Here is a 25272-nt window from a genome sequence, read left to right on the forward strand (position 1 = left end):
TCGAAGAACAACAGTTACAAAGCTGAGTAACAGCCTTTTCTTCTTCGAGTGATTGCTCATATCCATTCCAGTTAGGTGATTCTCAAGCCATACGTAGGCGGTGGGGTTGGAGTGAAATGTGGCAGAATGTAAAACTGCTGAGCCAGAGGCTGCAGCATCTCTTGACTGTTTAGCCAGAGCATAATGCGAAGCAAAGGTATGGACCGAGGACCATGGAGCTGCGTGACAGATCTCGTGGGTAGGTACACAAGCCAGCAAGGCGGCAGATGAAGCCTGAGCCCTGGTAGAATGCATGATGATGTGGCTTGGGGAAATATGAGCCAAATCATAACAAGTGCGGATGCACGCCATCACTCAAGATGAGATCCTCTGAGAGGAAACAGGTAGGCCTTTCCTTTGGTCTGCTACTGCGACAGAGAGTTGGGGCGTTTTACAAAATGGTTCTGTCCGCGCAATATAAACGCGAGCGCTCTACAGACGTGCAGGGAGTGCAATTGTTGCTCCCATTGCGTTGAGTGTGGGTAACATGAAAGGCCGAAACCACCTTAGGGAGGAAAGCCGGGTGTGGTTGTAACTGCACCTTGTCTTTGTGAAACACAGTGTACGGCGGAAACACTGTAAGAGCCTGGAGCTCGGAGACTCGTCTGGCCGATATAATGGCTACGAGGAAAGCTGTCTTCCAAGACAGGTATAGCAGCGAGCAGGTCGCTAACAGCTAGAACGGGGGAGACATAATTCTGGTTAAAACCAGGTTAGGTCCCAGGTTGGGGCTGGGTGGCGTACTTGAGAGTGTAAGCGCTCCAAGCCCTTGAGGAACCTTGAACCCATAGAGTGTGAGAACACGGAACGACCACTTTAGCCTGGGTGGAAGGTAGAGATGGCTGCCAAGTGTACCCTCAGCGATGATACCGCTAGGCCCCGCTGTTGTAGGCCAGAGGTAGGCCAAATAGAGGGGATCGAGATCTCAGTAGGAGTAAGATCAAGCGTTTCGCACCTGAAGGAGAAATGCTTCCACTCGGCCAGGTACGTTGACCAGGTGCAAGGCTTCCTGCTACCCCGGTTTAGTCATGCAGCAGCCACACCGTGAGACTGCAGGTCCAGGTGGCGAAGCCTGCCGTGGTCCTGAGTATGAGGTCTGGGTGGAGTGGCAGGGTAATTGGGTTGGCTATTGACAGGTCGAGCAACTCATAGACTCATAGACTCTAGGACTGGAAGGGACCTCGAGAGGTCATCGAGTCCAGTCCCCTGCCCTCATGGCAGGACCAAATACTGTCTAGACCATCCCTAATAGACATTTATCTAACCTACTCTTAAATATCTCCAGAGATGGAGATTCCACAACTTCCCTAGGCGATCTGTTCCAGTGTTTAACTACCCTGACAGTTAGGAACTTTTTCCTAATGTCCAACCTAAATCTCCCTTGCTGCAGTTTAAGCCCATTGCTTCTTGTTCTATCATTGGAGGCTAAGGTGAACAAGTTTTCTCCCTCCTCCTGATGACACCCTTTTAGATACCTGAAAACTGCTATCATGTCCCCTCTCAGTCTTCTCTTTTCCAAACTAAACAAACCCAATTCCTTCAGCCTTCCTTCATAGGTCATGTTCTCAAGACCTTTAATCATTCTTGTTGCTCTTCTCTGGACCCTCTCCAATTTCTCCACATCTTTCTTGAAATGTGGTGCCCAGAACTGGACACAATACTCCAGTTGAGGCCTAACCAGCGCAGAGTAAAGCGGAAGAATGACTTCTCGTGTCTTGTTTACAACACACCTGTTAATGCATCCCAGAATCATGTTTGCTTTTTTTGCAACAGTATCACACCGTTGACTCATATTAAGCTTGTGGTCCACTATGACCCCTAGATCTCTTTCTGCCATACTCCTTCCTAGACAGTCTCTTCCCATTCTGTATGTGTGAAACTGATTGTTCCTTCCTAAGTGGAGCACTTTGCATTTATCTTTATTGAACTTCATCCTGTTTACCTCAGACCATTTCTCCAACTTGTCCAGATCATTTTGAATTTTGACCCTGTCCTCCAAAGCAGTTGCAATCTCTCCCAGTTTGGTATCGTCCGCAAACTTAATAAGCGTACTTTCTATGCCAACATCTAAATCGTTGATGAAGATATTGAACAGAGCCGGTCCCAAAACAGACCCCTGCGGAACCCCACTTGTTATACCTTTCCAGCAGGATTGGGAGCCATTAACAACTACTCTCTGAGTATGGTTATCCAGCCAGTTATGCACCCACCTTATAGTAGCCCCATCTAAATTGTACTTTCCTAGCTTATCTATAAGAATATCATGCGAGACCGTATCAAATGCCTTACTAAAGTCTAGGTATATCACATCCACCGCTTCTCCCTTATCCACAAGGCTCATTATCCTATCAAAGAACGCTATCAGATTAGTTTGACACGATTTGTTCTTTAGAAATCCATGCTGGCTATTCCCTATCACCTTACCACCTTCCAAGTGTTTGCAGATGATTTCTTTGATTACCTGCTCCATTATCTTCCCTGGCACAGAAGTTAAACTAACTGGTCTGTAGTTTCCTGGGTTGTTTTTATTTCCCTTTTTATAGATGGGCACTATATTTGCCCCCTTCCAGTCTTCTGGAATCTCCCTCGTCTCCCATGATTTCCCAAAGATAATAGCTAGAGGCTCAGATACCTCTTCCATTAACTCCTTGAGTATTCTAGGATGCATTTCATCAGGCCCTGGTGACTTGCAGGCATCTAACTTTTCTAAGTGATTTTTTACTTGCTCTTTCCTTATTTTCTCTTCTAAACCTACCCTCTTCCCGTAAGCATTCACTATACTAGACATTCCTTCAGACTTCTCAGTGAAGACCGAAACAAAGAAGTCATTAAGCATCTCTGCCATTTCCAAGTCTCCCGTTACTGTTACCCCCTCTTCATTGAGCAGTGGGCCTACCCTGTCCTTAGTCTTCCTCTTGCTTCTAATGTATTGATAAAAAGTCTTCTTGTTTCCCTTTATACCCATAGCTAGTTTGAGTTCATTTTGTGCCTTTGCTTGTCTAATCTTGCCTCTGCATTCCTGTGTTATTTGCCTATATTCATCCTTCGTGATCTGACCTAGTTTCCATTTTTTATATGACGCTTTTTTATTTTGTAGGTCACGCAAGATCTCAAGGGTAAGCCAAGGTGGTCTTTTGCCACATTTTCTATCTTTCCTAACCATCGGAATAACTTGCTTTTGGGCCCTTAATAGCGTCCCTTTGAAAAACTGCCAACTTTCCTCAGTTGTTTTTCCCCTGAGTCTTAATTCCCATGGGACCTTGCCTATCAGCTCTCTGAGCTTACCGAAATCCGCCTTCCTGAAATCCATTGTCTCTATTCTGCTGTACTCCCTTCTACCTTTCTTTAGAATTGCAAATTCTATGATTTCACGATCACTTTCACCCAAGCTTCCCTCTACTTTCAAATTCTCAACAAGTTCCTCCCTATTGGTTAAAATCAAGTCTAGAACAGCTTCCCCCCTAGTAGCTTTTTCAACTTTCTGAAATAAAAAGTTGTCTGCAATGCAGTCCAGGAACTTATTGGATAGTCTGTGCCCCGCGGTGTTATTTTCCCAACATATATCTGGATAGTTGAAGTCCCCCATCACCACCAAATCTTGGGCTTTGGATGATTTTGTTAGTTGTTTGAAAAAAGCCTCATCCACCTCTTCCACCTGATTAGGTGGCTTGTAGTAGACTCCCAGCACGACATCACCTGTGTTTTTTACCCCTTTTAGCCTAACCCAGAGACTCTCCACCCTTCCGTCTCCTATGTCCATCTCTACCTCAGTCCAAGTGTGTACATTTTTAATATATAAGGCAACACCTCCTCCCTTTTTCCCCTGTCTATCCTTCCTGAGCAAACTATACCCATCCACACCAACATTCCAGTCGTGTGTATTATCCCACCAAGTTTCAGTAATGCCAATAATGTCATAGTTGTATTTATTTATTAGCACTTCCAGTTCTTCCTCCTTATTACCCATACTTCTTGCATTTGTATATAGGCATCTAAGATACTGGTTTGATCTTGCCTCCCAGCTTTGCCCTGACCCTCCTTCCTCTCTGCCATTATAGCTCGTGCTCCCTTCTATTTCCAACCAATCTCCCAGGTCTTGTTCCCCACTTACCTGTGGGTTTTGCTCACCTGTCCCCGTCGAACCTAGTTTAAAGCCCTCCTTACTAGGTTAGCCAGTCTGTGCGCAAATAAGGCCTTTCCCCGCTTCGAAAGGTGAACGCCATCTGTTCCTAGCAGTCCTTCCTCAAATAGCATCCCGTGGTCGAGGAAGCCAAAGCCCTCCTGGCGACACCATCTTCGCAGCCAGGCATTCACCTCCACGATGCATCTGTTTCTGCCCGGACCCCTACCTTCAACAGGAAGAATCGAAGAGAATACCACCTGCGCTCCAAACTCCTTAACCCGTACTCCCAGAGCCCTGTAGTCACTCTTGATCTGCTCAGCGTCACACCTCGCAGTATCATTTGTGCCCACATGGATGAGTAGCATGGGATAGTAGTCAGAAGGCCAGATAATCCTCGACAAAGCCTCTGTAACATCTCGGATACGGGCCCCTGGCAGGCAGCATACCTCCCGGGATGAACGGTCAGGGCGACAGATGGGTGTCTCCGTCCCCCTCAGCAGAGAGTCTCCAACCACCACTACCCTACGTTTCTTATCAGTGGTGGCAGCAGACCTCCCAGCCTTAGGGGTACGAGGCTTCACCCCCTTAACTGTTGGGGGTGATTTCTTCTCTCCTGTATCAAGAAGAGCATAATGGTTATCTTTTACCACAACAGGAGGGTTCGCAGAAGCGGTGGAGCACTGCCTGCTGCTAGAAGTAACCAGCTGGCTGTGTCCACCCTGAGCCTCCTCCTCCACTGGTGTGCCAGATACACCCTGAGGCATCTCCTCCTCCACTGGAGCGTCAGTAGTCCTGTCAACTGGGACAGCACCATCAGCTGTCTCCACATGGATACTGTCCAGCAATTGCTCATGGACATGGATGTTCCTCAGCCTGGCCACCTCCTCCTGTAGCTCCTCCACCTGCTGCCTGAGAGATTCCACCAGTAGGCACCTTTCACATTGGATGCCACCCCCAGCCTGGATATCAGTAAGTGGAAATTGCAAATTACAGTCTTTGCAAGCCCACACCAGAATCTGGGTAAAAGCATCCATGCTTTGGTGCTCTGTCTGGCTACAGGCACAGGTGGAGGAGACAGAAGCAGTGCTGGAACAGGTGTTGCGGGTCCTCCTCACCATTGTAAGCCTCCCTCTGTCAAACTCCCTCAAATTCCCATCTACAGCTCCCTGTCCGCTCCTCTCTGCTGTAAACAGAAAGGTTTTTGATGTGGCTCAGGTTATGGGTTCAGGGGACCAATGGGTCCCAGATGAGACCAACAAGGGACCCCCCTCCCTTCCTACTCCCCTTCCAAACTCTCTTGCAAAACTCCCTGTTAGCAGCTCCTGGTCGCTTGTGCGCAGCTTTATAAAGCCCTGGCCTGAGTGAATGCCCCGCCCACTGGTTAAGGTTCAGCCAATTACCAGAGGCTTCTAGCTTTCAAACCTTCCTAGTAGCTCCACCTCCAACTGCCAGCTACAGCACACGGTCCTATATAACGTGGTATATCAGTGCTGCCTGGACCATGCTGGAGTGATGATGATGATGCGCGCTCTGCCCCTGCAGAGTTTGAGCAGGACCCAATGAATGGTGGGAAGGCATAACGGAGTTGGCCCTTCCACGGCATCAGGAAAGCGTCCGCGATTGATCCCGGGGAGAGACCTTGGAAGGAGCAGAACATCTGGCATTTCCTGCTCTCGCAGTAAGCGAACAGGTCTATGTGGGGAAAAGTCTCCACTTCTGGAAAACAGAATGCATCACATCGGGGCAGAGCGACCACTCGTTGAGACAGGAAAGACCTGCTGAGTCGAAGTGCCAAGGCGTTCCGAATGCCTGGGAGAAAGGACGCTACCAGATTTATCGAGTGGGCTATGCAGAAGTCCCAGAGATGGATGGCCTCCTGGCAAAAGGGGGAGGACCATGTCCCTCCCTGGTTGTTTATGTAGCACATGGCTGTTGCGTTGGCTGTAAACACTGAGACACCATGGCCTCACAGCTCCTGCTGGAACCCCTGGCTCGCCAGCCGGACTGCTCTCATTTTTGGACATTGATGTGGAATGCCAGCTCCTGAGAAGACCCAAGAGCCTTAAGCTCGAAGTTGACTGAGGTGAGTACCCGAGCTGAGAGATGACGTGTCCGTCGTCAGGGACAGTGAGGGCTGGGGCAGATGGAACGGCATCCCTGCCCACACCAGGGAGGGACTTAGCCACCATTCTAGAGAGCCTAGGGTGCTCGAGGGAATGGTGATTATCATGACCATTGGGTCCCTGTCTGGGCGGTATGCCGAGTTGAGCCACACTTGGAGAGGACGGAGGCGGAGCTTGGCGTGTTTGGTTACAAACTTGCAGGCAGCCATGGGACCCAGGAGACCGAGACAAGTGCGAGCCGAGGTCGTTGGGAAAGTCTGCAGACCTCGGATGATTGTTGCCATCACCTGAAACTGCGGCTGTGGTAAGCAGGCTCCGGCTAGGTCGGAGCCCGGGATAGCTCCTAGGAAGTCTAACCTCTGCGTGGGAACCAAGTGGATTGTTCTATAGTAATCATCAGGCCTAGACGTGTGAATAGGTCCTTGACAATGCCCACATGCTGAGTGATTTGTGTCTCGGAGTCTCCTCGGATAAGCCAATCGTCCAGATACGGACAACGCATATCCGATGTCGGCAAAGGTAGGCGGCGACTACGGCAATACACTAGTCAATACCTGTGAGGCTGTAGAAAGGCCAAACAGCAGAACCGTAAACTGGAAGTACTGACGGTTGGCTAGAAAGCGGAGGTATCTCCTGTGCGGAGGGAAAATGGCGATGTGAAAGTACACGTCCTTCATATTGAGGGCGGCATACCAGTCTCCAGGATTCAAGGATGGGATAATGGTTCCCAGGGATACCGGTTCCCAGGGATACCATGCGGAACTTCCACCTTATCAACTGGTTGAGTCCTCGCAGGTCTAGGATAGGTCTGAGACCTCTGTTTGAGTTCGGGATTAGGGAATAACGGGAGTAAAAAACCTTGACCCTTTCGTCCATCGGCGTCTGCACTTCGTTTAAGAGGAATTGCTCGTGAGAGGGGTCCCGGAAGGGTGACAGAGTTGGAACAAATTGGTAGTGGTACCCATACTCCACTGTGCATAGGACCCAGTGATCTGAAGTTAACTGGGACTACGCCAGGAGAAAGGAGGAGTGGGATCCCGACCTGTAACTGGTACACCGCTCTCGGGCGCACCGTCGAAAGTTCGTCTTTGGTCCCGGTGGTGATTGTGAGGGACCTTGATCTTGGCCCTCTAGGGGTCCTGACAGTCATCTGCGACCATCTCGGCCGTGCTGTCTGCCAAAGTCCTGTCTCTGGCTAAGCACAGAATACGGCGGTGTGGCTGGAGACGGAAAGGCCTGCGTTTGATCGCCGGCGTATGCACGCTGAGAGAGAGCATTAGGACCCTGTTGTCCTTCAGGCTTTGCCGCCTGGGGCTGTCTTTGCCGCGAAGAGGCCTGTACCATCAAATGTTAAGTCCTGAATGGTATACTGCAGCTCCGGCTGGAGGTTTGAAACCTGAAGCCATGAGATGCGCCTCATGGCAACACCTGAGGCCAGGGTCCTGGCTGCTGAGTCTGCTGCATCCAATGAGGCCTGGAGGGAAGCTCTGGCCACCTTTTTCCCTGCCTCCAAGAGGGCAGCGAACTCTTGGCGGGAGCCTTGAGGGAGAAACTCCATAAACACCGTCACCCAGGTGTTATAATTATAGCGGCTAAACAAGGCTTGTTGATTTGCCACCTGCTGTAAGGCCCCTGCAGAGTACACCTTGTGGCCGAGTAGGTTCATGCGCCTAGCCTCCTTCGATTTCAGGGCTGGCGCCTGCTGGCCATGCCATTCCCTCTCCTTAACGGACTGAACAACTAGTGAGCAGGGAGGAGAACGGACATACAAGTAGTCGTACCCCTTAGAGGGAACCATATATTTATGCTTGACTCCCCTGGCTGCAGGCAGGATAGAAGCTGGGAACTGCCACGTAGTATCGGCATTCGCCTGGATGGTCCGAATAAACGGGTAGGGCTCCTCTAGTGGGGCAACCGCCGATAGAATGCCCACTACTGGGTCCTCTACCTCCGGGACCTCCTCCACCTGGAGGTCCATATGGAGTGCTACCCTCCTTAGAAGGTCCTGATGGGCTCTCAGGTTGTTGGTGGGCACATCAGTATCGCGGTCCGGAGCATAAGAGCTGTCCGCGTGGCATGACACTGATGCGCGTCTGGATGGCCATGGAGATGCTGAAAAACCATGGGCAGAGTCTCTGACTCTATCAGACCTTGCCCAACTCGGCACCGGGGACCAGTACCGGGAGGCGTACCGGTACCTGGAATGAGATCCAGACCTGCAACCAGAGCGGTGCCAGGAAGTCGACCGAGATCTCGAGGCTCGACGTCGGGAGCAGCTACAGGAGTCACGGTGCCTGTAGCGGTGCTGGGAGCTGGAACAGTGCCGAGAGTAGCGAGTCGGCAAACGGGATACCAACCGGTGCGGCGAGTGCGACTGGTACCGAGGAGGAGAACAGCACTGGTACTGCAAGTGGTGTCGGGAGCAGGAGTGCCGACGGGACCTGGAGCGTCTGCGGGACCGTGCTCATGAACGGTGCCGCTCTGCTGTGCCGACAGAGGATGGTCATATCAAGGGAGGCTTGCCAAGAGACTGTATTACCTGCACCGGCGGTGCCAGGGTCAGACAGCATTGTCTCTGTCATGGCAATGAGATCCCTCGCCGTTGGGAATGTCTCCGGCATGGGGGAACAGTAGGCTCAACCACAGCGCGTACCGGGGAGCTGTCAGGCACCGGATTCGACGGCCCTCGTGGGACCGGGTTCAACGGTACCGATGTTGTGCCTCAGCAGGTGTCGGTGCCGGGCGATCCGACTTAGACGAGCTCTCTGGCTGTGGTGCAGGTGGCACGGAAGCAGCAGGAGCAGGGAGCTCAACCACGGCACGTGCTGGGGAGCCGTCAGGCACTGGCAGGAGTCGTCATAGGCTCTCTCGACCTCGGAGAGAGGGAGCGGTGCCGAGTTGACTTCGGTGCCGGCGATGGCCGGTGCCGAAAGGCCTTGGCAGTACCGGCAGGGTCCGGTGCTGAGGAGGCACTTCTGCCCGCCGATTGATCATCGCTCGGCGCCAAAGGCGGAGGGGTAAGTGAAAGTCCCGCTCCTTTTTGTTCTCGGCTTAAAAGCCTTGCAAATGGGGCACTTAGCTGTCAAGTGCGATTCCCCGAGGCACTTCAAAACAGGAGTCGTGCAGATCTCCTGTCAGCATCGGCTTGTGGCAGGCCGAGCGTGGTTTAAAACCCGGTGAGCTGGGCCTGGGCTCCGGCACCGGGTGCGGGGAAGGGGCTAGACCCTGAACCCCGCTATTACTAAACTAACTATGCTAGTAAAGAAAAAACGTATAACTATATAAATATATATATAAAAGGATTATAACTATATACACGAGAACTACAAGTAGCTAGGGAAGTGGAGGTTAGCTAAGCAGCGCTCCACTGTTCCAACGATCGACACGGGCGGTAAGAAGGAACTGAAGGGTGGCTGGGTCGGCAGGGGTATATATCCGGCGCCATAGCGGCGCCACTCCAGGGGCCGCCAAGCTGACCTACCGAGTGTTGCTAGGGTAAAAATCTTCTGACAAACGTGAACGCGGCGCACGCACACCTAACTGGAATGGATATGAGCAAGCACTCGAAGAACTACATGTTGATTGATAAACACAGTCATCCTAGAGTGTGCTGTTGTTCTTATAAACTGATATTTTAAAATTTAATTTAGAAAATTGTTTGTTCATAAAAATAATATTCTTTCTGAAAAATTAGTTGCTTATTAATAGCATATCACCTATAAAAATTATTTTAAAAAGTAATTTACAAACCCTGGGGGCCCACCGTGCCTTAAAATTGGTTATCTTCTGCAATTCTCTGTGGTTTTCAAAGTTGCTTCAGCCAGATGATCCTACATGATCTGTGAAAGACTCCAACCACTGCCATTCAGGGCTTATCAATACACTCCAAAACAACTCATCTGTTTGACATGATAAGCAGAAACTTCTTTTAATGCTGGCTACTCAGTGCAGCAGAACCAGCATTATTTCACAGGCAACACCCAAAAAAAAAAAAAATAGATTAGAGGGTTAGCCATGTTAGTCTGTATCCACAAAAACACTCACCCCCAAAGGTGGTAGGAAACAATTGAAGACTTTCACAGAACATGGGAGACCATTTCGCACAAGCAGCACCCCCAAAAGTCTTGTGAATTGAAGATCACTAAGGACACTAGGAAGTTCAGACTTGAAATTAGACGAAGGTTTCTAACCATTAGAGGAGTGACGTTCTGAAACAGCCTTCCAAAGGGAGTAGTGGGGGCAAAAGACATACCTGGCTTCAAGACTAAGCTTGATAAGTTTATGGAGGGGATAGTATGATGAGAGAGCTACTTTTGGCAATTCATTCGTCTTTGACTACTAGCAGTAAATATGCTGAATGGCTTGTGATGGGAAGTTAGATGGGATGGGATCTGAGTTACTACAGAGAATTCTTTCGTGGGTGCTGGCTGGTGAGTCTTGCCCGCAAGCTCAGCGTTTAACTGATCACCATATTTGAGGTCGGGAAGGAATTTTCCTCCAGGGCAGATTGGCAGAGGCCCTGGAGGTTTTTTGCCTTCCTCTGCAGCATAGGCACGGGTCACTTGCTGGAGGATTCTCTGCACCTTGAGGTCTTCAAACCACGATTTGAGGACTTCAGTAACTCAGACATAGGTTCAGGGTTTGTTACAGGAGTGGGTGGGTGAAATTCTGTGGCCTGCATTGTGCAGGAGGTCAGACTAGATGATCATGATGGTCCCTTCTGACCTTAAAGTCTATGAAGAGTGGGAAGAATATCTACTCTGATTATTAAAACTTAAGGATTTTATTTTATGGTTTTCTACCTTTCCCAAAGAAGTGGCTATTACCATTTATACAACAAAGGTGTACACAATATTTATAATATGTATGACTTATTTGCTATTCCAAGAAGTTTAAAGTTACTGAAGGGCCACAGACAAATTGAGAAATAGTCAGTTCTTTAAAAACCCCAGTTCAAAGTAATTTCAGCTACTGCACCTGACCCTCCGTTGATTTTTGTGATTTTACAATTGCATTTTGCAATTTGTAAAAAAAAAAAAAAAAGGGCGGGATATGTCTCAGGTGCTGTGTGAAAAACCCACCTGGAGTAGACAAACTAACTATGCAGAGGAAACACAAATGAAACATGCACAAATGCTGTCAAATAGATAAAAACAAACAAACTAGAAAAAATTACAGAAAAGATTTTTCTTTCTGAATTATCATAAACTGGGGTATTTCTTGTAGGACCAAGAAAATAGGTTCTGAAGTTTTTTTGCTGTAGTATGGCTACCTTAAGATCTGCTATTGTGTGGCCAGGGAGGGTGAAGTGTTCTCCTACAGGTTTTTGTATATTGCCATTCATAACATATGATTTGTGTCCATTTATCCTTTTCTGTAGAGACTGTCCAGTTTGGCCGACGTACAATGCCCCTCTGCTATGTAGCCATCCTGCAGCAAAAAAACTTCAGGACCAGACTTCAAAGAGAAACTGCTGAGCTTCAGTTCATCTGCAAATTTGACACCATCAGCTCAGGATTAAACAAAGACTGTGAATGGCTTGCCAACTACAAAACCAGTTTCTCCTCCCTTGGTTTTCACACCTCAACTGCTAGAAGAGGGCCTCATCCTCCCTGACTGAACTAACCTCATTATCTCTAGCCTGCTCCTTGCTTGCATATATATACACACCTGCCCCTGGAAATTTCCACTACATGCATCTGATGAAGTGGGTATTCTCCCACGAAAGCTCATGCTCCAGAATGTCTGTTAGTCTATAAGGTGCCACAAGACTCTTTGCTGCTTTTACAGATCCAGACTAACACGGCTACCCCTCTGATACTATAATATTTAAGTATCCATGTAGTAAATTGTGCACACCAACAACAGAAAGTGGAGTGAGTTTATATGGGCTACGTTCAAACGAAGCACATATTCATGTAGCAGAAGTAAACGTAGCTCTTTTAACAATAAAAACCTACATTTCAAAACATCTCCCACTATTAAGGCAGCTCCACTTCTCTCCCCTCACCCCTTTTTTATTTTTAACTATACTAGGCCCTTCACGACAACGAAAAATGTATAAAACTAAGAAGGAGCCATACCTTTATGAGTTGCATTAATTCTGTAACAAGTTTTGCTTTTTGGACATTAATTTCTTTGATCCTGGCATTTGTTTGTTGAGACTCCTCTTCTAGATTGATGGCATCTTGCTCCATCTGTTTCAAACTATGAAAGAAACCAATTTATTATTAATACTGATTAAATCACGCTGAGATACCCAGGTTCTTAATCCCAAAGGATCCATCATAAATGAACACATTGAGAATTAGAAGAGGTGCAACTGCCCTTACTAAATAAAGAAAAAGGGGAAATGATTTTTCTGCCTCTTGACTTCCTGCCCCTCCCATCCTAAATGATTCTGTAAAAATTCAGCAGAAAATGTTATCTGTAAAAGAGATCTCATTCTTAACTATGGTTCTAAAACAAATCTTACATTCCTCCTCCATTTCCTTTTTCTATTGTCTGTAAGCAGACTAAATGCAGGTCAGCTTTCCAAAAAAGGTGATAATGTTGCTCTATGGATTAGAACACCATCTCAAACCCAAAACTGAATTTATCCTCTTCCAGAACTTAGATTCTTCTACATGATAACGGTACAGCTATCAGACACTGTCTTTTGACTGTTAAGACTGAGAGTATGTATCACTAAGAGTATGCCTGCACTACAGACGCTACAGTCACACAGCTATGGTGCTGCAGATGTGCTATGGCACGGTAGCGTAGACACTTCCTACACTGACAGAAGGGGTTTCTCTGTTGATGTAGGTAATCTACCTCTCTGAGAGGCAGTTGCTAGACTGATGCAAGAATTCTTCTGTCAGCTTAGCTGTGTCTACAGAGGGGTTAGGTCAACTTAATTATGTTGCACAGGATGCAAAAACTTTCAGACCTGAGTGATGAAGCTAGGTTGACTTAAGTTTTAAGTGTAGGCCTAATTTTAGAGTAAAGACTCTTACAACATCCTTGTCATCATCCCCAAACCAAGCATTTTCAACCCAAGAAATTCAGAATTAAGATTACACCTATAAGAAATCTGAACGTGTTAAGGCAAGTAATGCACAATTAAGACACTCAAGCAATCCTAACTGTACCCTGTAATGTAGTCATTCAGTGAGGATAAAATTACAATTAAGGCATTTTAGAGTGTGTTCCCAAAAAGATTAAACTGATATTTTCCCCCTTATCGCATCATTACAAGGCAGAGTTAAGGCTGTTTTCTTTAATTTCTGTTATATGTATTAATTTATGAAAAACAGCTACTTATCTTCTCTTATTGCACTCACCGCAGAAGAGAGTTTGGAAATTTTGGCCTATGTTTTAAAGCCTGGTTTCTCAAAGTTAGGCACTTAAATAACAGCGGCTTGATTTTCAGAGATGCTGAGTATCTGCACTCTCACTGACTTCAGAAAATTTGGCCACTTATTTAGGAGTCCAGTTTCAAAATTTTGGTCAAATATTTTAAGAGTGGTTACACATTAGCACAAAGCTTCAAAAATTATTTGCCTCCTCTTTTTACTGACAAAAAATATTTTCTCCACTATATGATAAACCTTAAGAAAAAAAGTGACTGAGTTTTCTGGTACTGAAGCAGTGCAACATACAACTGATTAGGAGATCTGAATTAAAGAGAAACTTCAGGATTTTGTCTTCACTCGACTAATGGAGATTAAGCGACAGGATTAGTTTTTGGGAGGAAGGTTTAACTTGCTATAACCCATTCTGGCTGAACAACAAAGCAGAACTGAATCTGAATTTAGAAACTACTGTCTATACTTTATCCTCTAATGATATCCTAGGAAAATGAAGCAACTTTGTAACATTAAGATGCCAGGAGGCTACATGATCACATTTAGGTCAGCGCATTTATCTTTGTAGCACTCGCTATAATGTACTTTATTTCCCATCTCATCAGCAAAAAAAAAAAAAATATAATGGTGTTTCATGAGTACTAAGATAATATTTGAAGATGAACCCTTTTAGGATTGAGGCTTCAGTTTGGTTTTTCAAGTGTTTATGAAACAAAGACCAGATAACATCTCTGTTGATCACGTAAAATTGTGATAACCTTGTAACAGACCAAAACACCCATGGGAAACTAGATTAAGGGTTTGTCTATACACAAAGGTCGTACTGCTTTAACTATATTGGTAGTTGAAGTGTACAATCACATAGTGCAGATGCATGTATACCTGTATAAAGGTGCTTATATCAGTATGCTTATTCCTCTAAGGGAAAATAAATACAACTATTAGGAGTATAAAGGTACCTTTATACTGATATAACAACATCCAGTATAATTATTTTATTTTAATCCTCCTCCTCCTCATTTGTATCAGAAACTGTTTCACCAGTATACAAAACTGTGTGTAGACCAGGCTTAAGAGAACTAATATATCCTCACTCATGACCTCAATCACAGATGAACCTACCTATATTTCAAAAGTGAAAGGTGGGAGAATTAAGTCTCTGCATCACCTATACCACCCCATTTCTGAAGCCTAGCTGCCAACTAGTTCTTAAGAATAAATTATATCTTATCAGAATCAACGGGCTAGAGGTAGCCAAGATACATTTTAGGGATTGCTTGTTATTTCCATTTTGTTATTGAAATGGCCCTAGTCACCAACATACAAAATCATAACTGATGTTAATACTTCAGACTTATTTCTGTATCTTAATGCTGTCTCAGCAAGAGAAAATATTTGCAATAAAACAGGCTCATCAGAAGTCATACCTATCATGTTTCATACTAATTTTTGATTCCAGTTGTTTCCTTTTGTTTTTTCTCTCCAAACGTTCCTTCTTTTGCTGCCTCAGCTCATTATCTTTGCGTTCCAGACCCTTCTGCCTCTCATATAATGTATGCAATTGAGAATCCCGTAACTGGAAAAGTCTATTAATATCCTATAGTAAATAGTGACACAAAAAATCTTTAATATTCTCATTACAATCATACCAGATCCAGGCCAAATAATACAGTTTTACTGAACAAAAAATTGGGAGTATTTCAATCTAAGTACTTCGGAATTTTTTTCGAAACACTAAAATATAGCAGCCTACCTTTAGTTGGTTTTCCAACTGCCTTCTTTCATCTGCATCTACTGTGACAGTGAGAAACTGCGCTGGTCTCAGGGATGTGTTACTAGAAATAGTTTGGTTTGTATAAGCAGACACTCTCACTGAATACCTTTCTTCTGCTGTGTAGATTTGCTTAAATTTGGTTTCTTGTATGACCTAAACATGAAAAACAAAGCCATTTGACAAAAATCTTATGTAAGGCTCACCTATTCTGAACAAGGAAGATTATTTTCAGAATAGGAAATAAACTAACTATGATTTGGAGCGAGGATACTAAAATTAGTCAAGTTTCTGGTGTATGAACATGCATTGCATAAAGGAGATTCAACAAGTTTGTTGCATCATTGAATTTGAAGTTTTTGCTGACAAAGTAGCAATAAAAAAAAATACATCACTCATTCTGTGTTGTCATACAAAGTAAAACAACTTCTGTGATGAGTGAATGACTCCTGTATAGACACAAAACTATATAGGTAGTTCTTTCAGATTTTTGGAGAAGAAAGATGCTATATAAATGTCTATTATGGTATTCCAAAGAGTTACCATTTGAGGTAAGTCCCAAAGCAAAATTGAGACTTTAGTTAAGAACAGATACCTGAAAGGAAGTGTGGAATTTATCACTGAATTTATCATTATTCTTTTAAAATCTCATACCTTTCCTGATATATGGTACTTCATGATTCACTGAAGACACTCAAGATGGAGACATCAGAAATAAGAGAAGCCTCATTACAGCCCATGGTACTGCAATATTTCAGAAGGATTATGTGCCATCCTCAATGAATCACGATGAATTAAGAAGTTTCCAGAATGGAAAATAATTAGAAAATTATTAATTAAAAATCTCTGTACAAAATTCTCCCCACAACCTGGATACTGTGAGGTTACTGAGTACAGAAATCTGTGCTTAACTAAGTCTTCATTTTGCTTTGCAGTTCACCTTAAGGTTGAGAGGGCAATTCCATTCTAACTCTTTTTTCTCCTTCAGGTCTATGAGTAAACCTTCCCATGCTTGGTCTGAGCCCAAAAATTAATTTGTTTGCAACACTGTAGTAAAATGAATTTAAGTATTAGAGTTACTATGAGAGCATGAGGAATACCACACATTTCACTGAAAAAAAAAACAGTTGTGGTGCCCAAATAACTCAAAACAGCCAATATAAAATTCACATAACACCTCACGTTGCTGTGGTCCACACAGCAGAGGAAAGAAAATCAGGCCAAGTTTAAGTGAAGGAAAAGGTTTAAAATTATTAATGTTTGAAATTTCATGTTTGTGTAACCACAGTAGAAAAGTTATTAGCTCCTATTCTGGGCTACAGAAAGTATCATTTATGACTTCAAGTGATATAAAATATTAGGTAAGTGCTACAAGAGGAGTTTTTGTTTCAAAATAAATAGCCGATCACATGATCAGTAGGCAAATTATTGTTGACATTTTGGAACTGGTGGGATTCTCTCACCTGCCACCATGAATGATGAATTGGGAGTGTGACAGTTTCCTGTCAGGGTGGGGGGAGAACTACTTGATACTTGAAAGCATTCCCTTCACAGATATTTTAAAACTGCTGTTCTACCCCAGGTATATCATGAACACATTAGGTTGGTGAACTGGGGGCTCCTTTTCATCCATACCCATAGGATGAGTTGCCAGAAGAGGAGAAAAAAAGTTTTTTGGACTTCTTTCACCTTCCAGTAAGTGCCCCCACAGGACATGCGGAGAAGTGTCATTTCTCACATGGGAAGCACAATTTCCAGCAGAGTTGAGGAGCAGCTGCCAGCTCTCGTCAGCTAATGCACCAGAGATGTGTTTTGGACATAGACGGGCACGCCAGCAAATCTTGAGCATGTAACAAGTGACTCCTTTTTCCTCCCCATCAAAAGGATGGGCTTCAAGACCAGTAGATAGCTCCTTTGAGATAAGGAGGTGAAAGGGAATTTCTTATCTTCTAACCATCTCATCTACCCTGCTGTTCTGTCCCTAACATATGAGAGAGAAAGAGACAGATAACCCCTCTCAGACAAATAAGGGGCAAGCTTCCCTGCCTGGAGACCTTATTCCTTGAATGAGCATTAATTTTCCCTTTCTCCTTATTGAGAAGAACAGGCTCCCTTAGAAAATGTGAATTTCCAACCATAACCCAGAAGAAAAAGCAATTTTTCACTTTGGAATTCCAATCTCTGTGCAAGGTGAAAAACAACTGTTCACCACAAACAGAACTACTGGTGCTGAAGGGAGTATTTCTTATTATAGTCGCAAGTGCAAATCTTAAATGCATAAGTCAGCACTGAGTGAGGTATGGGGGGAAGGAGAGAGAGAGCGCGCATGCACAGGCTTCCCAGGAAGGTGACTCTTTCTGTCAGCCCATTTAAATCAAGTCTAAATTTCTTGTATCTCCTTTATTAAAACAAATAATACAATGAGGAGGTTACAAGACTATATTAGATATAAGACATTTCAAGCAGAAAGTATCTTCCAATTACTGCTCTCAATAGTTCACTGTTTCAAGTTGGGGTCATGAGATTTCCTAGCTCCAAAATGAAAACATTTATTTTAAAATTTGGAAAGCTAGTAAATGTTTGTAATTTATTTTACTTTAAAAGTACCCAGAAACTTTCAGACCTGGCCACCCAAAAAGCGTACTTGGTTACTACAAAACAGATTAATAGTTTTGACTTTTTACCATAATAAACCTCTGAGTTTTAGAGATCTGATTAGTGCATCACTAGGGTAAGCTGAACATTTAACTTCCTGTGAAGCACTACAACCAACAGTTTGCTCCAATGTGTTAAAATCTACTCATTATGTAAGCCACTGGCCTTGGTTTTCTCCCCACTAAGTAGGTGAAAAGTTTTATTTGCACCCAAAATGAACTTTTTTCATATCGATTTTACAGCAACTTTCCTAAATATGGTCTTAAGAAAATCATAGTCCTACTCATGTTATTTAGCACCTCTCACCCTTTCAATCATGCTTCTGGTCTTCTCAGTTCCCACAGGGACATCATGAACACGATACTGGGAACAAAGGTAACTCATCACAGGATGAGGAGCATCAAATAACTCTCGTAAATAAGAGAAAAAACCATATTGGCTGAGGAAGAGAAAAGGTGAAAATCACAAATAGATCTTTAACCAGTTTTGTTTATGACAAGTTAGCACAAATATTCAGAAAGAAAAAAAACATTAGATCTTGAGGTAAGAGTTTGATTTGCAATATAAAGGATGGTGCACAGCTACATCATTTTGCACTGAGACCAAAATATTCAATGTTGACAATAGTTTTAAGGTTAAGTATTTTATTACTTACTGCAACTCTTCAACTGATCTTGAAGGTCTATTTTCAGCACATGACACAGTGGGTGCACATACAGCATTAACTTTTAATTTCTGATGGTCACGCACCTAAATGTTACACCAAACAAGATATTCAGTAACAAAAAACAAGAGTTTTGAGTGAAATTAAAATGATACTAATGTATGAAAAAGATGTATTTCATAGAAGCAAACATTTCCTTTATATTGACTTAACCTCACAACCATGCATCTGAAATTATTCTGACTTCCACATGATAACCAGAGTTATTTACATCCACTGAGGCTTTCTTTTTCTCTACATTCAGTTAGCAGAAAACTGTGGTCAGTTGGCCAGTTGAAAGAAAGAAAAGAAGAGTCCTCCTTATGTCCCCCCCCCCCATTAATGATCAATCTCTTTATTAATGTTGCCTTGGTGACCTTCAAAATCCTGGAAAGAAATTAGTTACTGTAGCAAGAAGATCCTTTCTGCGTCAGCATCTGAGAAATATGTAACAGAGATGTGAACTAACCCCTCCAGAGGTTTAACCGATCTTTTTATCAATTCCTTAAATATATATATTTTCAATTTCAATTTACAAGACAAGACGAAATATCCAGTAAAAAAGCTGTTTCAACAAAAACGTGAAAGGAACACAAACCACTAAAACATATGCAAGCATCCATAAAAACCCACAAATGTGGTGCCCCAACCAGCTGAGTTCTCCAAAAGCCACTACCTAACTACCACCATGTAGGAAAAGCTTTTCAAGAAAATACATTAGTCAAAAAACCAGCAGTCACTGACAGTCAAATTCAGAGCCCACTGTCCCACCTAAGTAGCTGAGCCAGGTATGAGTCAGATGCATAGGGAAGCAAGAGCAAAAAATCCTCCTCTCTGGATTATGAAAAATCTTGCTCTTTTATTTAAATTATGCAAGAAAAAAATCAGGTGGGAGTCTGCATATCTGTGGTCCCAGTACAGTTTACAAAAAAACCCTGATCTTACCTAGCAAATGTATTATTACATAGTGCATAAATTATTTAGTGGTCATAACAAGTATGCCCTAAACTGGAGGGCTCCTGCATCAATATTATTTATTTTAAGCTACATTTTTAGCACGTTATATGACCGAGTACTTGCCTCCCGAAGAAATATTTCCATGTCTTCTTGACTTTCAAAAACAAAGGCCCTCATATCATTTACTGAAATGTGATTTTCAACATATTTAGCATGTCTATTGTCTTTCATGTTTATCTGCTCAGATAAAAAGACAAAGGAGGATCATGGAGCGATGTAATATAATTATAAAAATAAAACACATTAAAAACAACAACATAAGACAGGTAATATCCAAGCCAACATTTAATAAAACAAAGGCAATACTTTGTTCTAAGGCAGGGGTTGTCATAGACAGATAGTTAAGGGTTAATGTCTCTTTTACCTGTAAAGGGTTAACAAACAGGGAACCAAACACATGACCAGGGGACCAATCAGGAGACAAGATACTTTCAAATCTTGGTGGAGGGAAGCCTTTGTTTGTGTTTTTTGGTTTTTGCTTTATTCTTTCTGGGTCCTGTAAGGAACTGGACGTGCAACCAGGTTTCTTGCCAATTTCCCTGCTACAGTTTCTTATATATTCAGAATAGTGAGTAATTTAGTAAGAAAGGCGGTTATAGTCTTTTGATTGTTTCTGTATTTGCAAATGTGTAGTTTGCTGGAAGTATTTTAAATTGTATCTTGCTGGGGGGGGAGGCTTCTTTGTTGTTTTTATAAGCTGACAGACCCTGTAACTTTTTACCATCTAAACTGCAGAGATAAACTTTTACCATTTTTTTCTCTTTTTTTTTTTTTTTTTTTTAAAGTTTTGCTTTTAAAACCTGTCTAACTTTTCCCTCTTGTTGAGGCTCAAGGGAATTGAGCCTGTACTTAACAGGGAGGGAGGGGAGAAGGGGGAATCCCTTTGTTTTAGATTCACAGAGCTTGAATCTGTTTTGCCCCTGGGTGAGGGAGAAAGCGGGGGGGGAAGGGACATTCCTCCCGGTTTTAAGATTCAAGGAGTTTGAATCACGGTAATCTTCCAGGGTAACCCAGGGAGGGAAATCCTAGGAAAGGCAATGGTGAGGGAAGGGGTTTACTTTCCTTGTGTTAAGATCCAGGGGGTCTGGGTCTTGGGGGTCCCCAGGGAAGGTTTCGGGGGGACCAGAGTGTATCAGGCACTGGAATTCCTGATTGGTGGCAGCTTATCAGATCTAAGCAGGTAATTAAGCTTAGAGGAATTCATGCTAGTACCCATATTTTGAACGCTAAGGTTCAGAATTGGGAATTATATTATGATGGGGTAGGCAACTTATGGCACAGGTACCAAAAGGCAGCAAGCGAGCAATTTTCAGTGACACTCACACTGCTTGGGTCCTGGCCACCGGTCTGAGGGGCTCTGCATTTTAATTTTAAATGAATCTTCTTAAACATTTTAAAAACCTTATTTATTTTACATACAACTACAGTTTAGTTATATATTATAGACTTATAGCAAGAGACCTTCTAAAAATGTTATAATGCATTACTGGAACGCAAAACCTTAAACTAGAGTGAATAAATGAAGACTCAGCACACCACATCTGAAAGGCTGCTGAACCCTGCTCTAAGGAACGGTGGAAATATCAGAAAACTCCATTTTCATAGCAAGGATATTCATATGCAGTTCTCATTGGATTTCACTAGTAGCTAGTGAGCACATCTAAACATAAATATAGAAACCCAAGGCCCTGTGAGGAGACAGATGATTTGAAATTTACTAGAAGTTAATCTGGTTTTCTCGAAAGAATTCTCAGACAAAACAAATCCATTGTTTAAGATGAAGGAAGGTTTTTGTACCCTGGTAAAATATGGTAATACTAGGAACATATCAGTACACTAAAATATCATACTATTAGCTGTAAAAGGATCAAGATATGTTTGAGAAAACCAACACACACTACTATATAACTCTATTAAATAGAGCGGCAATTGACCAAAGTTTGATTGCTTCCACTAGTGATTTCAGAACTGGTGAGCTTGTTTTAATTGATTTAAAAGTTTCAGATGTTCCTAAAACTCTCAAAGAAACAGGATTATATTGTACAGTAGAGATTAGGGAGAAAAAGATTCAGATGTTCATGAACACTGTGAAGATTAACTAGCCTTGAAGGAGAAAGGTAATGGCCCTTAGATCAAGATATCTTTTTGATTAACTTGACCTGACAACACTATATCCAGTAGGAGCGAATGATCTGGAAAAGGCAAAAATAATATTTGATTCTGATAACGCAAAACCATTTCCGGCATTTCCAAAACTAGCATGAAGCAGCAAGTTTAGAAGGATTAGTTAAACTTAGTTACTGACTTCTGAGTACCTAAAACTATATAAAATGAACATTACTGACAACTATTAGCAATAACAGGAAAGTCTGGCCAAGAAACAAACCAAGACTGAGCACAGACTGAATGCCTCTATGCCTGCAGCTAGATATAGAAAAGCAGCAAGTGAAGCAGGTGGGGAGCAAAAGTCTTCTTAAAACTTTTGTTCTGAATATTCAGAACTATGAGAAGGCTCGCATATAATCCCAATCACCACTGCTTTCTTAGAAGATTCCCAAATTTCAGAGGAATACAAGAGGGATCTCTCTCACCAGCTGGAATTTGTAGAGGCCACCTTGTAGAAGGGCAGTTCCATTGGAAACCTATATGTTGGATGGCTGAAAATACTCTGTGTTCATCCAGGTAACAACATACCCAAGGTGCAAAGAAGTCTAGTAAAACTTTCACACTTGTTATATTACTTGCATGAAAAAAATTACACATCTTAACCAGCTGCAGACTTTGATTTAAATGTACCCCAGTTTGCTAACTCACTGCAGAACAGTAGATAAGCTAGGGAGCCTCTAGATTTTAAGTTTATAATAGAAATAACAACTAATCCAGAATTTAATTTTTTTTAAGACACACTACTAGCCACTAATTAGTATTATACTCAAGCAAATTTTCTTACTGCAAGCATCATGGGTTCACAGACACTTCTTTTAAATCGGTCTTTGTTCTCCCTTAGCCACAGAAGAGCATTGTGTGTGTCTCGGTATCTCCCTCTGAGCTTATCTTCCTTCAGATTCATCATATTGTTAAACTGTACAATGCGATCAGTTACTCCTGTAATTTTGTTTAAGAAAGTTATATTAAGTCAAGCCTACACATCACAAATAAAGATTTCTAATGTTTAATAATTATAGTGCTACAGTATTATGGTTAGGAAAGAGCGTTTCTTATTTTCATACACTTATGACCAGTATCCCATCCATTCTAAAGCACGTATGCCATTAAAATTTTAAATCCCAGAGCTATGTGAAACAAACAGATATGTGCTTCAAAACAGAGATTAACAATATCCAGGTATAAATATTAATATTCAAATTAATTTTTGCAATAGGCCTATTCTAGGTGCAGAGACATTCAAGTAAACAATTGCCAAATAATACAGCCAAAAATCCTGGTCTGCCACTATCTTAAAGAACACCCAAACCTTCTCCTCCACTACTAGAAAAAGGGAGGAGGAAGAGAATGAAATGTTATACTTGTGGCGAGTAGGGGGATAAGAAACTTCTATTTCAGTACTTTTCTATTTATTTATTTGGTGACAACAGAAAAATGTTGCTGTAATGCAAGAATGGTGTGGGAGGGTTCTTGCCACCCAAGAGAGGAAAGGGAGAACTCATTCTCCCTCTGAAGACACACAGAAGTAGCATTCTTCATGTCACCCCCTTTTGGGAGGGACCTTGAGGTTTCCACATGATAAGAAAAAAATACTACAAAATCTTCCAGGAACACACAGAATGTTTCCAATCTACAGTCTCCAACAATGGGGTAGGAGGACAGTCTTGTGCTTAAGACACTGGACTGGGATTCAGGAGACCATGGTTCAATTTCCTATTTTTCTAGACCTCACTAAGCAGGACAGTCAGTCTCTCTGTGCCTCAGTTTTCCATTGGGGTACTGCAAGGATAAATCCATAAATATATGAGAGGTGTTTTGATACCATAGTGTTGGGGCCATACAGACAAAGAATGTGTGGAAGCAAGTTAATCAAGAAGAGCTCTAAAAAGATAAATTTTAATTCTAGCTCTCAAGTTACATCAAGACAGAACTAACACAAAAGGCCAGGCTAATATTAAAAAGCGCAGTGTAATTCGTTAAGGAAAGGAAAGGCTGGCTTCCAAGTTCATCTAACAAAGGCAGAAGGAGAAACAGTCACTAAAATATTGCCATTTTACACATAGCATCTTGGCACCATGCCACATTTAATTCTAGTTTAAATGAATACCATCAATTTAATAAAATGACCATTTCTGTCTGAATTTTTTTTAACTTAATGTTACAAGTAACATTTAAAATTACTATAATAAAGAAAAACCCTTCTGTATTTTGTTTACTTTATGCATCTGATGTGACTGAAAAGTCAGTTTCAGCATTTCTCCTGTACAGTCTATCAGTTTTCCTTTCATTTGTATGGGGCTTTCACATAGTGAGAGAGAAAAAATAAATTTAAATAGAAAAATTCAATTGGAAGAACATACAAACTGGAACATCTGTGAAGAGCAGGTTTATTGAAACTACGTGCAAACATTTTTTTTTGAAAGACTAGTTTTCAAGTTGATGGTGTCCCTTCAAAAACAAGCTATCCCTGTCACTTTTACAGGCCTTGAACAGATGAAAGCACTATAGAGATGTACTAAGGTTTGAAATGATCTAGTGTTTCAGTTAAGTCACTTCAACACAAAAGGACTGCATGTAGTAACCATAGTAGGGAAAGAATCAAGCAATCTCACTTTTCTTTTCTCTCTCTAGGTTCTCTCTCTCTCTTCGCAGATCACTCATTTCACCATCAATATTTGCCTTTTCTTCTTGCAACTGTCTTAGCTCACTGTTAATAGAATCAATCTGTGGTTGAAGATTCTCAGAGTTTCCTGGACTGTTGAGCTCATTCTGCCAGTCCTCTATCATCTTACGAGCGTTGTGTATTCTCTTCTGTCGATCCATTTCTTCATCGTTTTTTATTCTCAAAGCTTGCTGAATTTCTTCAATCTAAGAGAAACACAAATGTTTTCCCAGAATGGCATTTACAAAATGAATTTTTGCATATTCAACAAAAGACAGATAATTACAAAAGACTGTCGTAACAGATACTGAAATGCTGATGTAGTCAAGCAGGTTTAAAAATATGAGATTCCATCCTTGCTCAAAAACCCACCTAACTCAAACAGATGCCTTTTTGTAAAATAACCAGAATTTGTGCCAGAGTTTTAAAGAACAAACATATTACAATCCCAATCTTTAAACAGATTATTACAGATTTTTAGCCCTGGTCTACACTGGCAGGGAGGGTCAGGAGAGGGGGGTTGACCTAAGATATGCAACTTCAGTCGGCATATCTTAGGTCGACTTTACCTGGCTGTGAGGATGGCGGCAAGTCAACCGCTACCGCTCCCCCGTCAACTCCACTTCCATCTCTCGCGAGCTGGAGTTCTGGAGTCAATGGGGAG

The 25272-nt window shown here is 42.8% G+C and overlaps 1 protein-coding gene across 2 annotated transcripts in view; it reads right to left on the minus strand.

Moving 5' to 3' along the window:
• Positions 1–25272, minus strand: part of SMC5 (structural maintenance of chromosomes 5) — a 94046-nt gene that overhangs the window by 21617 nt on the left and 47157 nt on the right. For both annotated transcript variants that reach the window (XM_030566493.1, XM_030566494.1), the window contains exons 9-16: positions 24559–24814; positions 22731–22885; positions 19844–19957; positions 18716–18810; positions 18367–18499; positions 15388–15561; positions 15062–15231; positions 12369–12492 (exon numbers count right to left, since the gene is read on the minus strand). In XM_030566493.1, the coding sequence (XP_030422353.1) occupies positions 12369–12492; positions 15062–15231; positions 15388–15561; positions 18367–18499; positions 18716–18810; positions 19844–19957; positions 22731–22885; positions 24559–24814 (1221 nt within the window). The remainder of the gene's footprint in view (positions 1–12368; positions 12493–15061; positions 15232–15387; positions 15562–18366; positions 18500–18715; positions 18811–19843; positions 19958–22730; positions 22886–24558; positions 24815–25272) is intronic.

This window comes from Gopherus evgoodei, chromosome 6 (assembly GCF_007399415.2).
Source record: "Gopherus evgoodei ecotype Sinaloan lineage chromosome 6, rGopEvg1_v1.p, whole genome shotgun sequence".
NCBI classification, from domain to species: domain Eukaryota; kingdom Metazoa; phylum Chordata; order Testudines; family Testudinidae; genus Gopherus; species Gopherus evgoodei.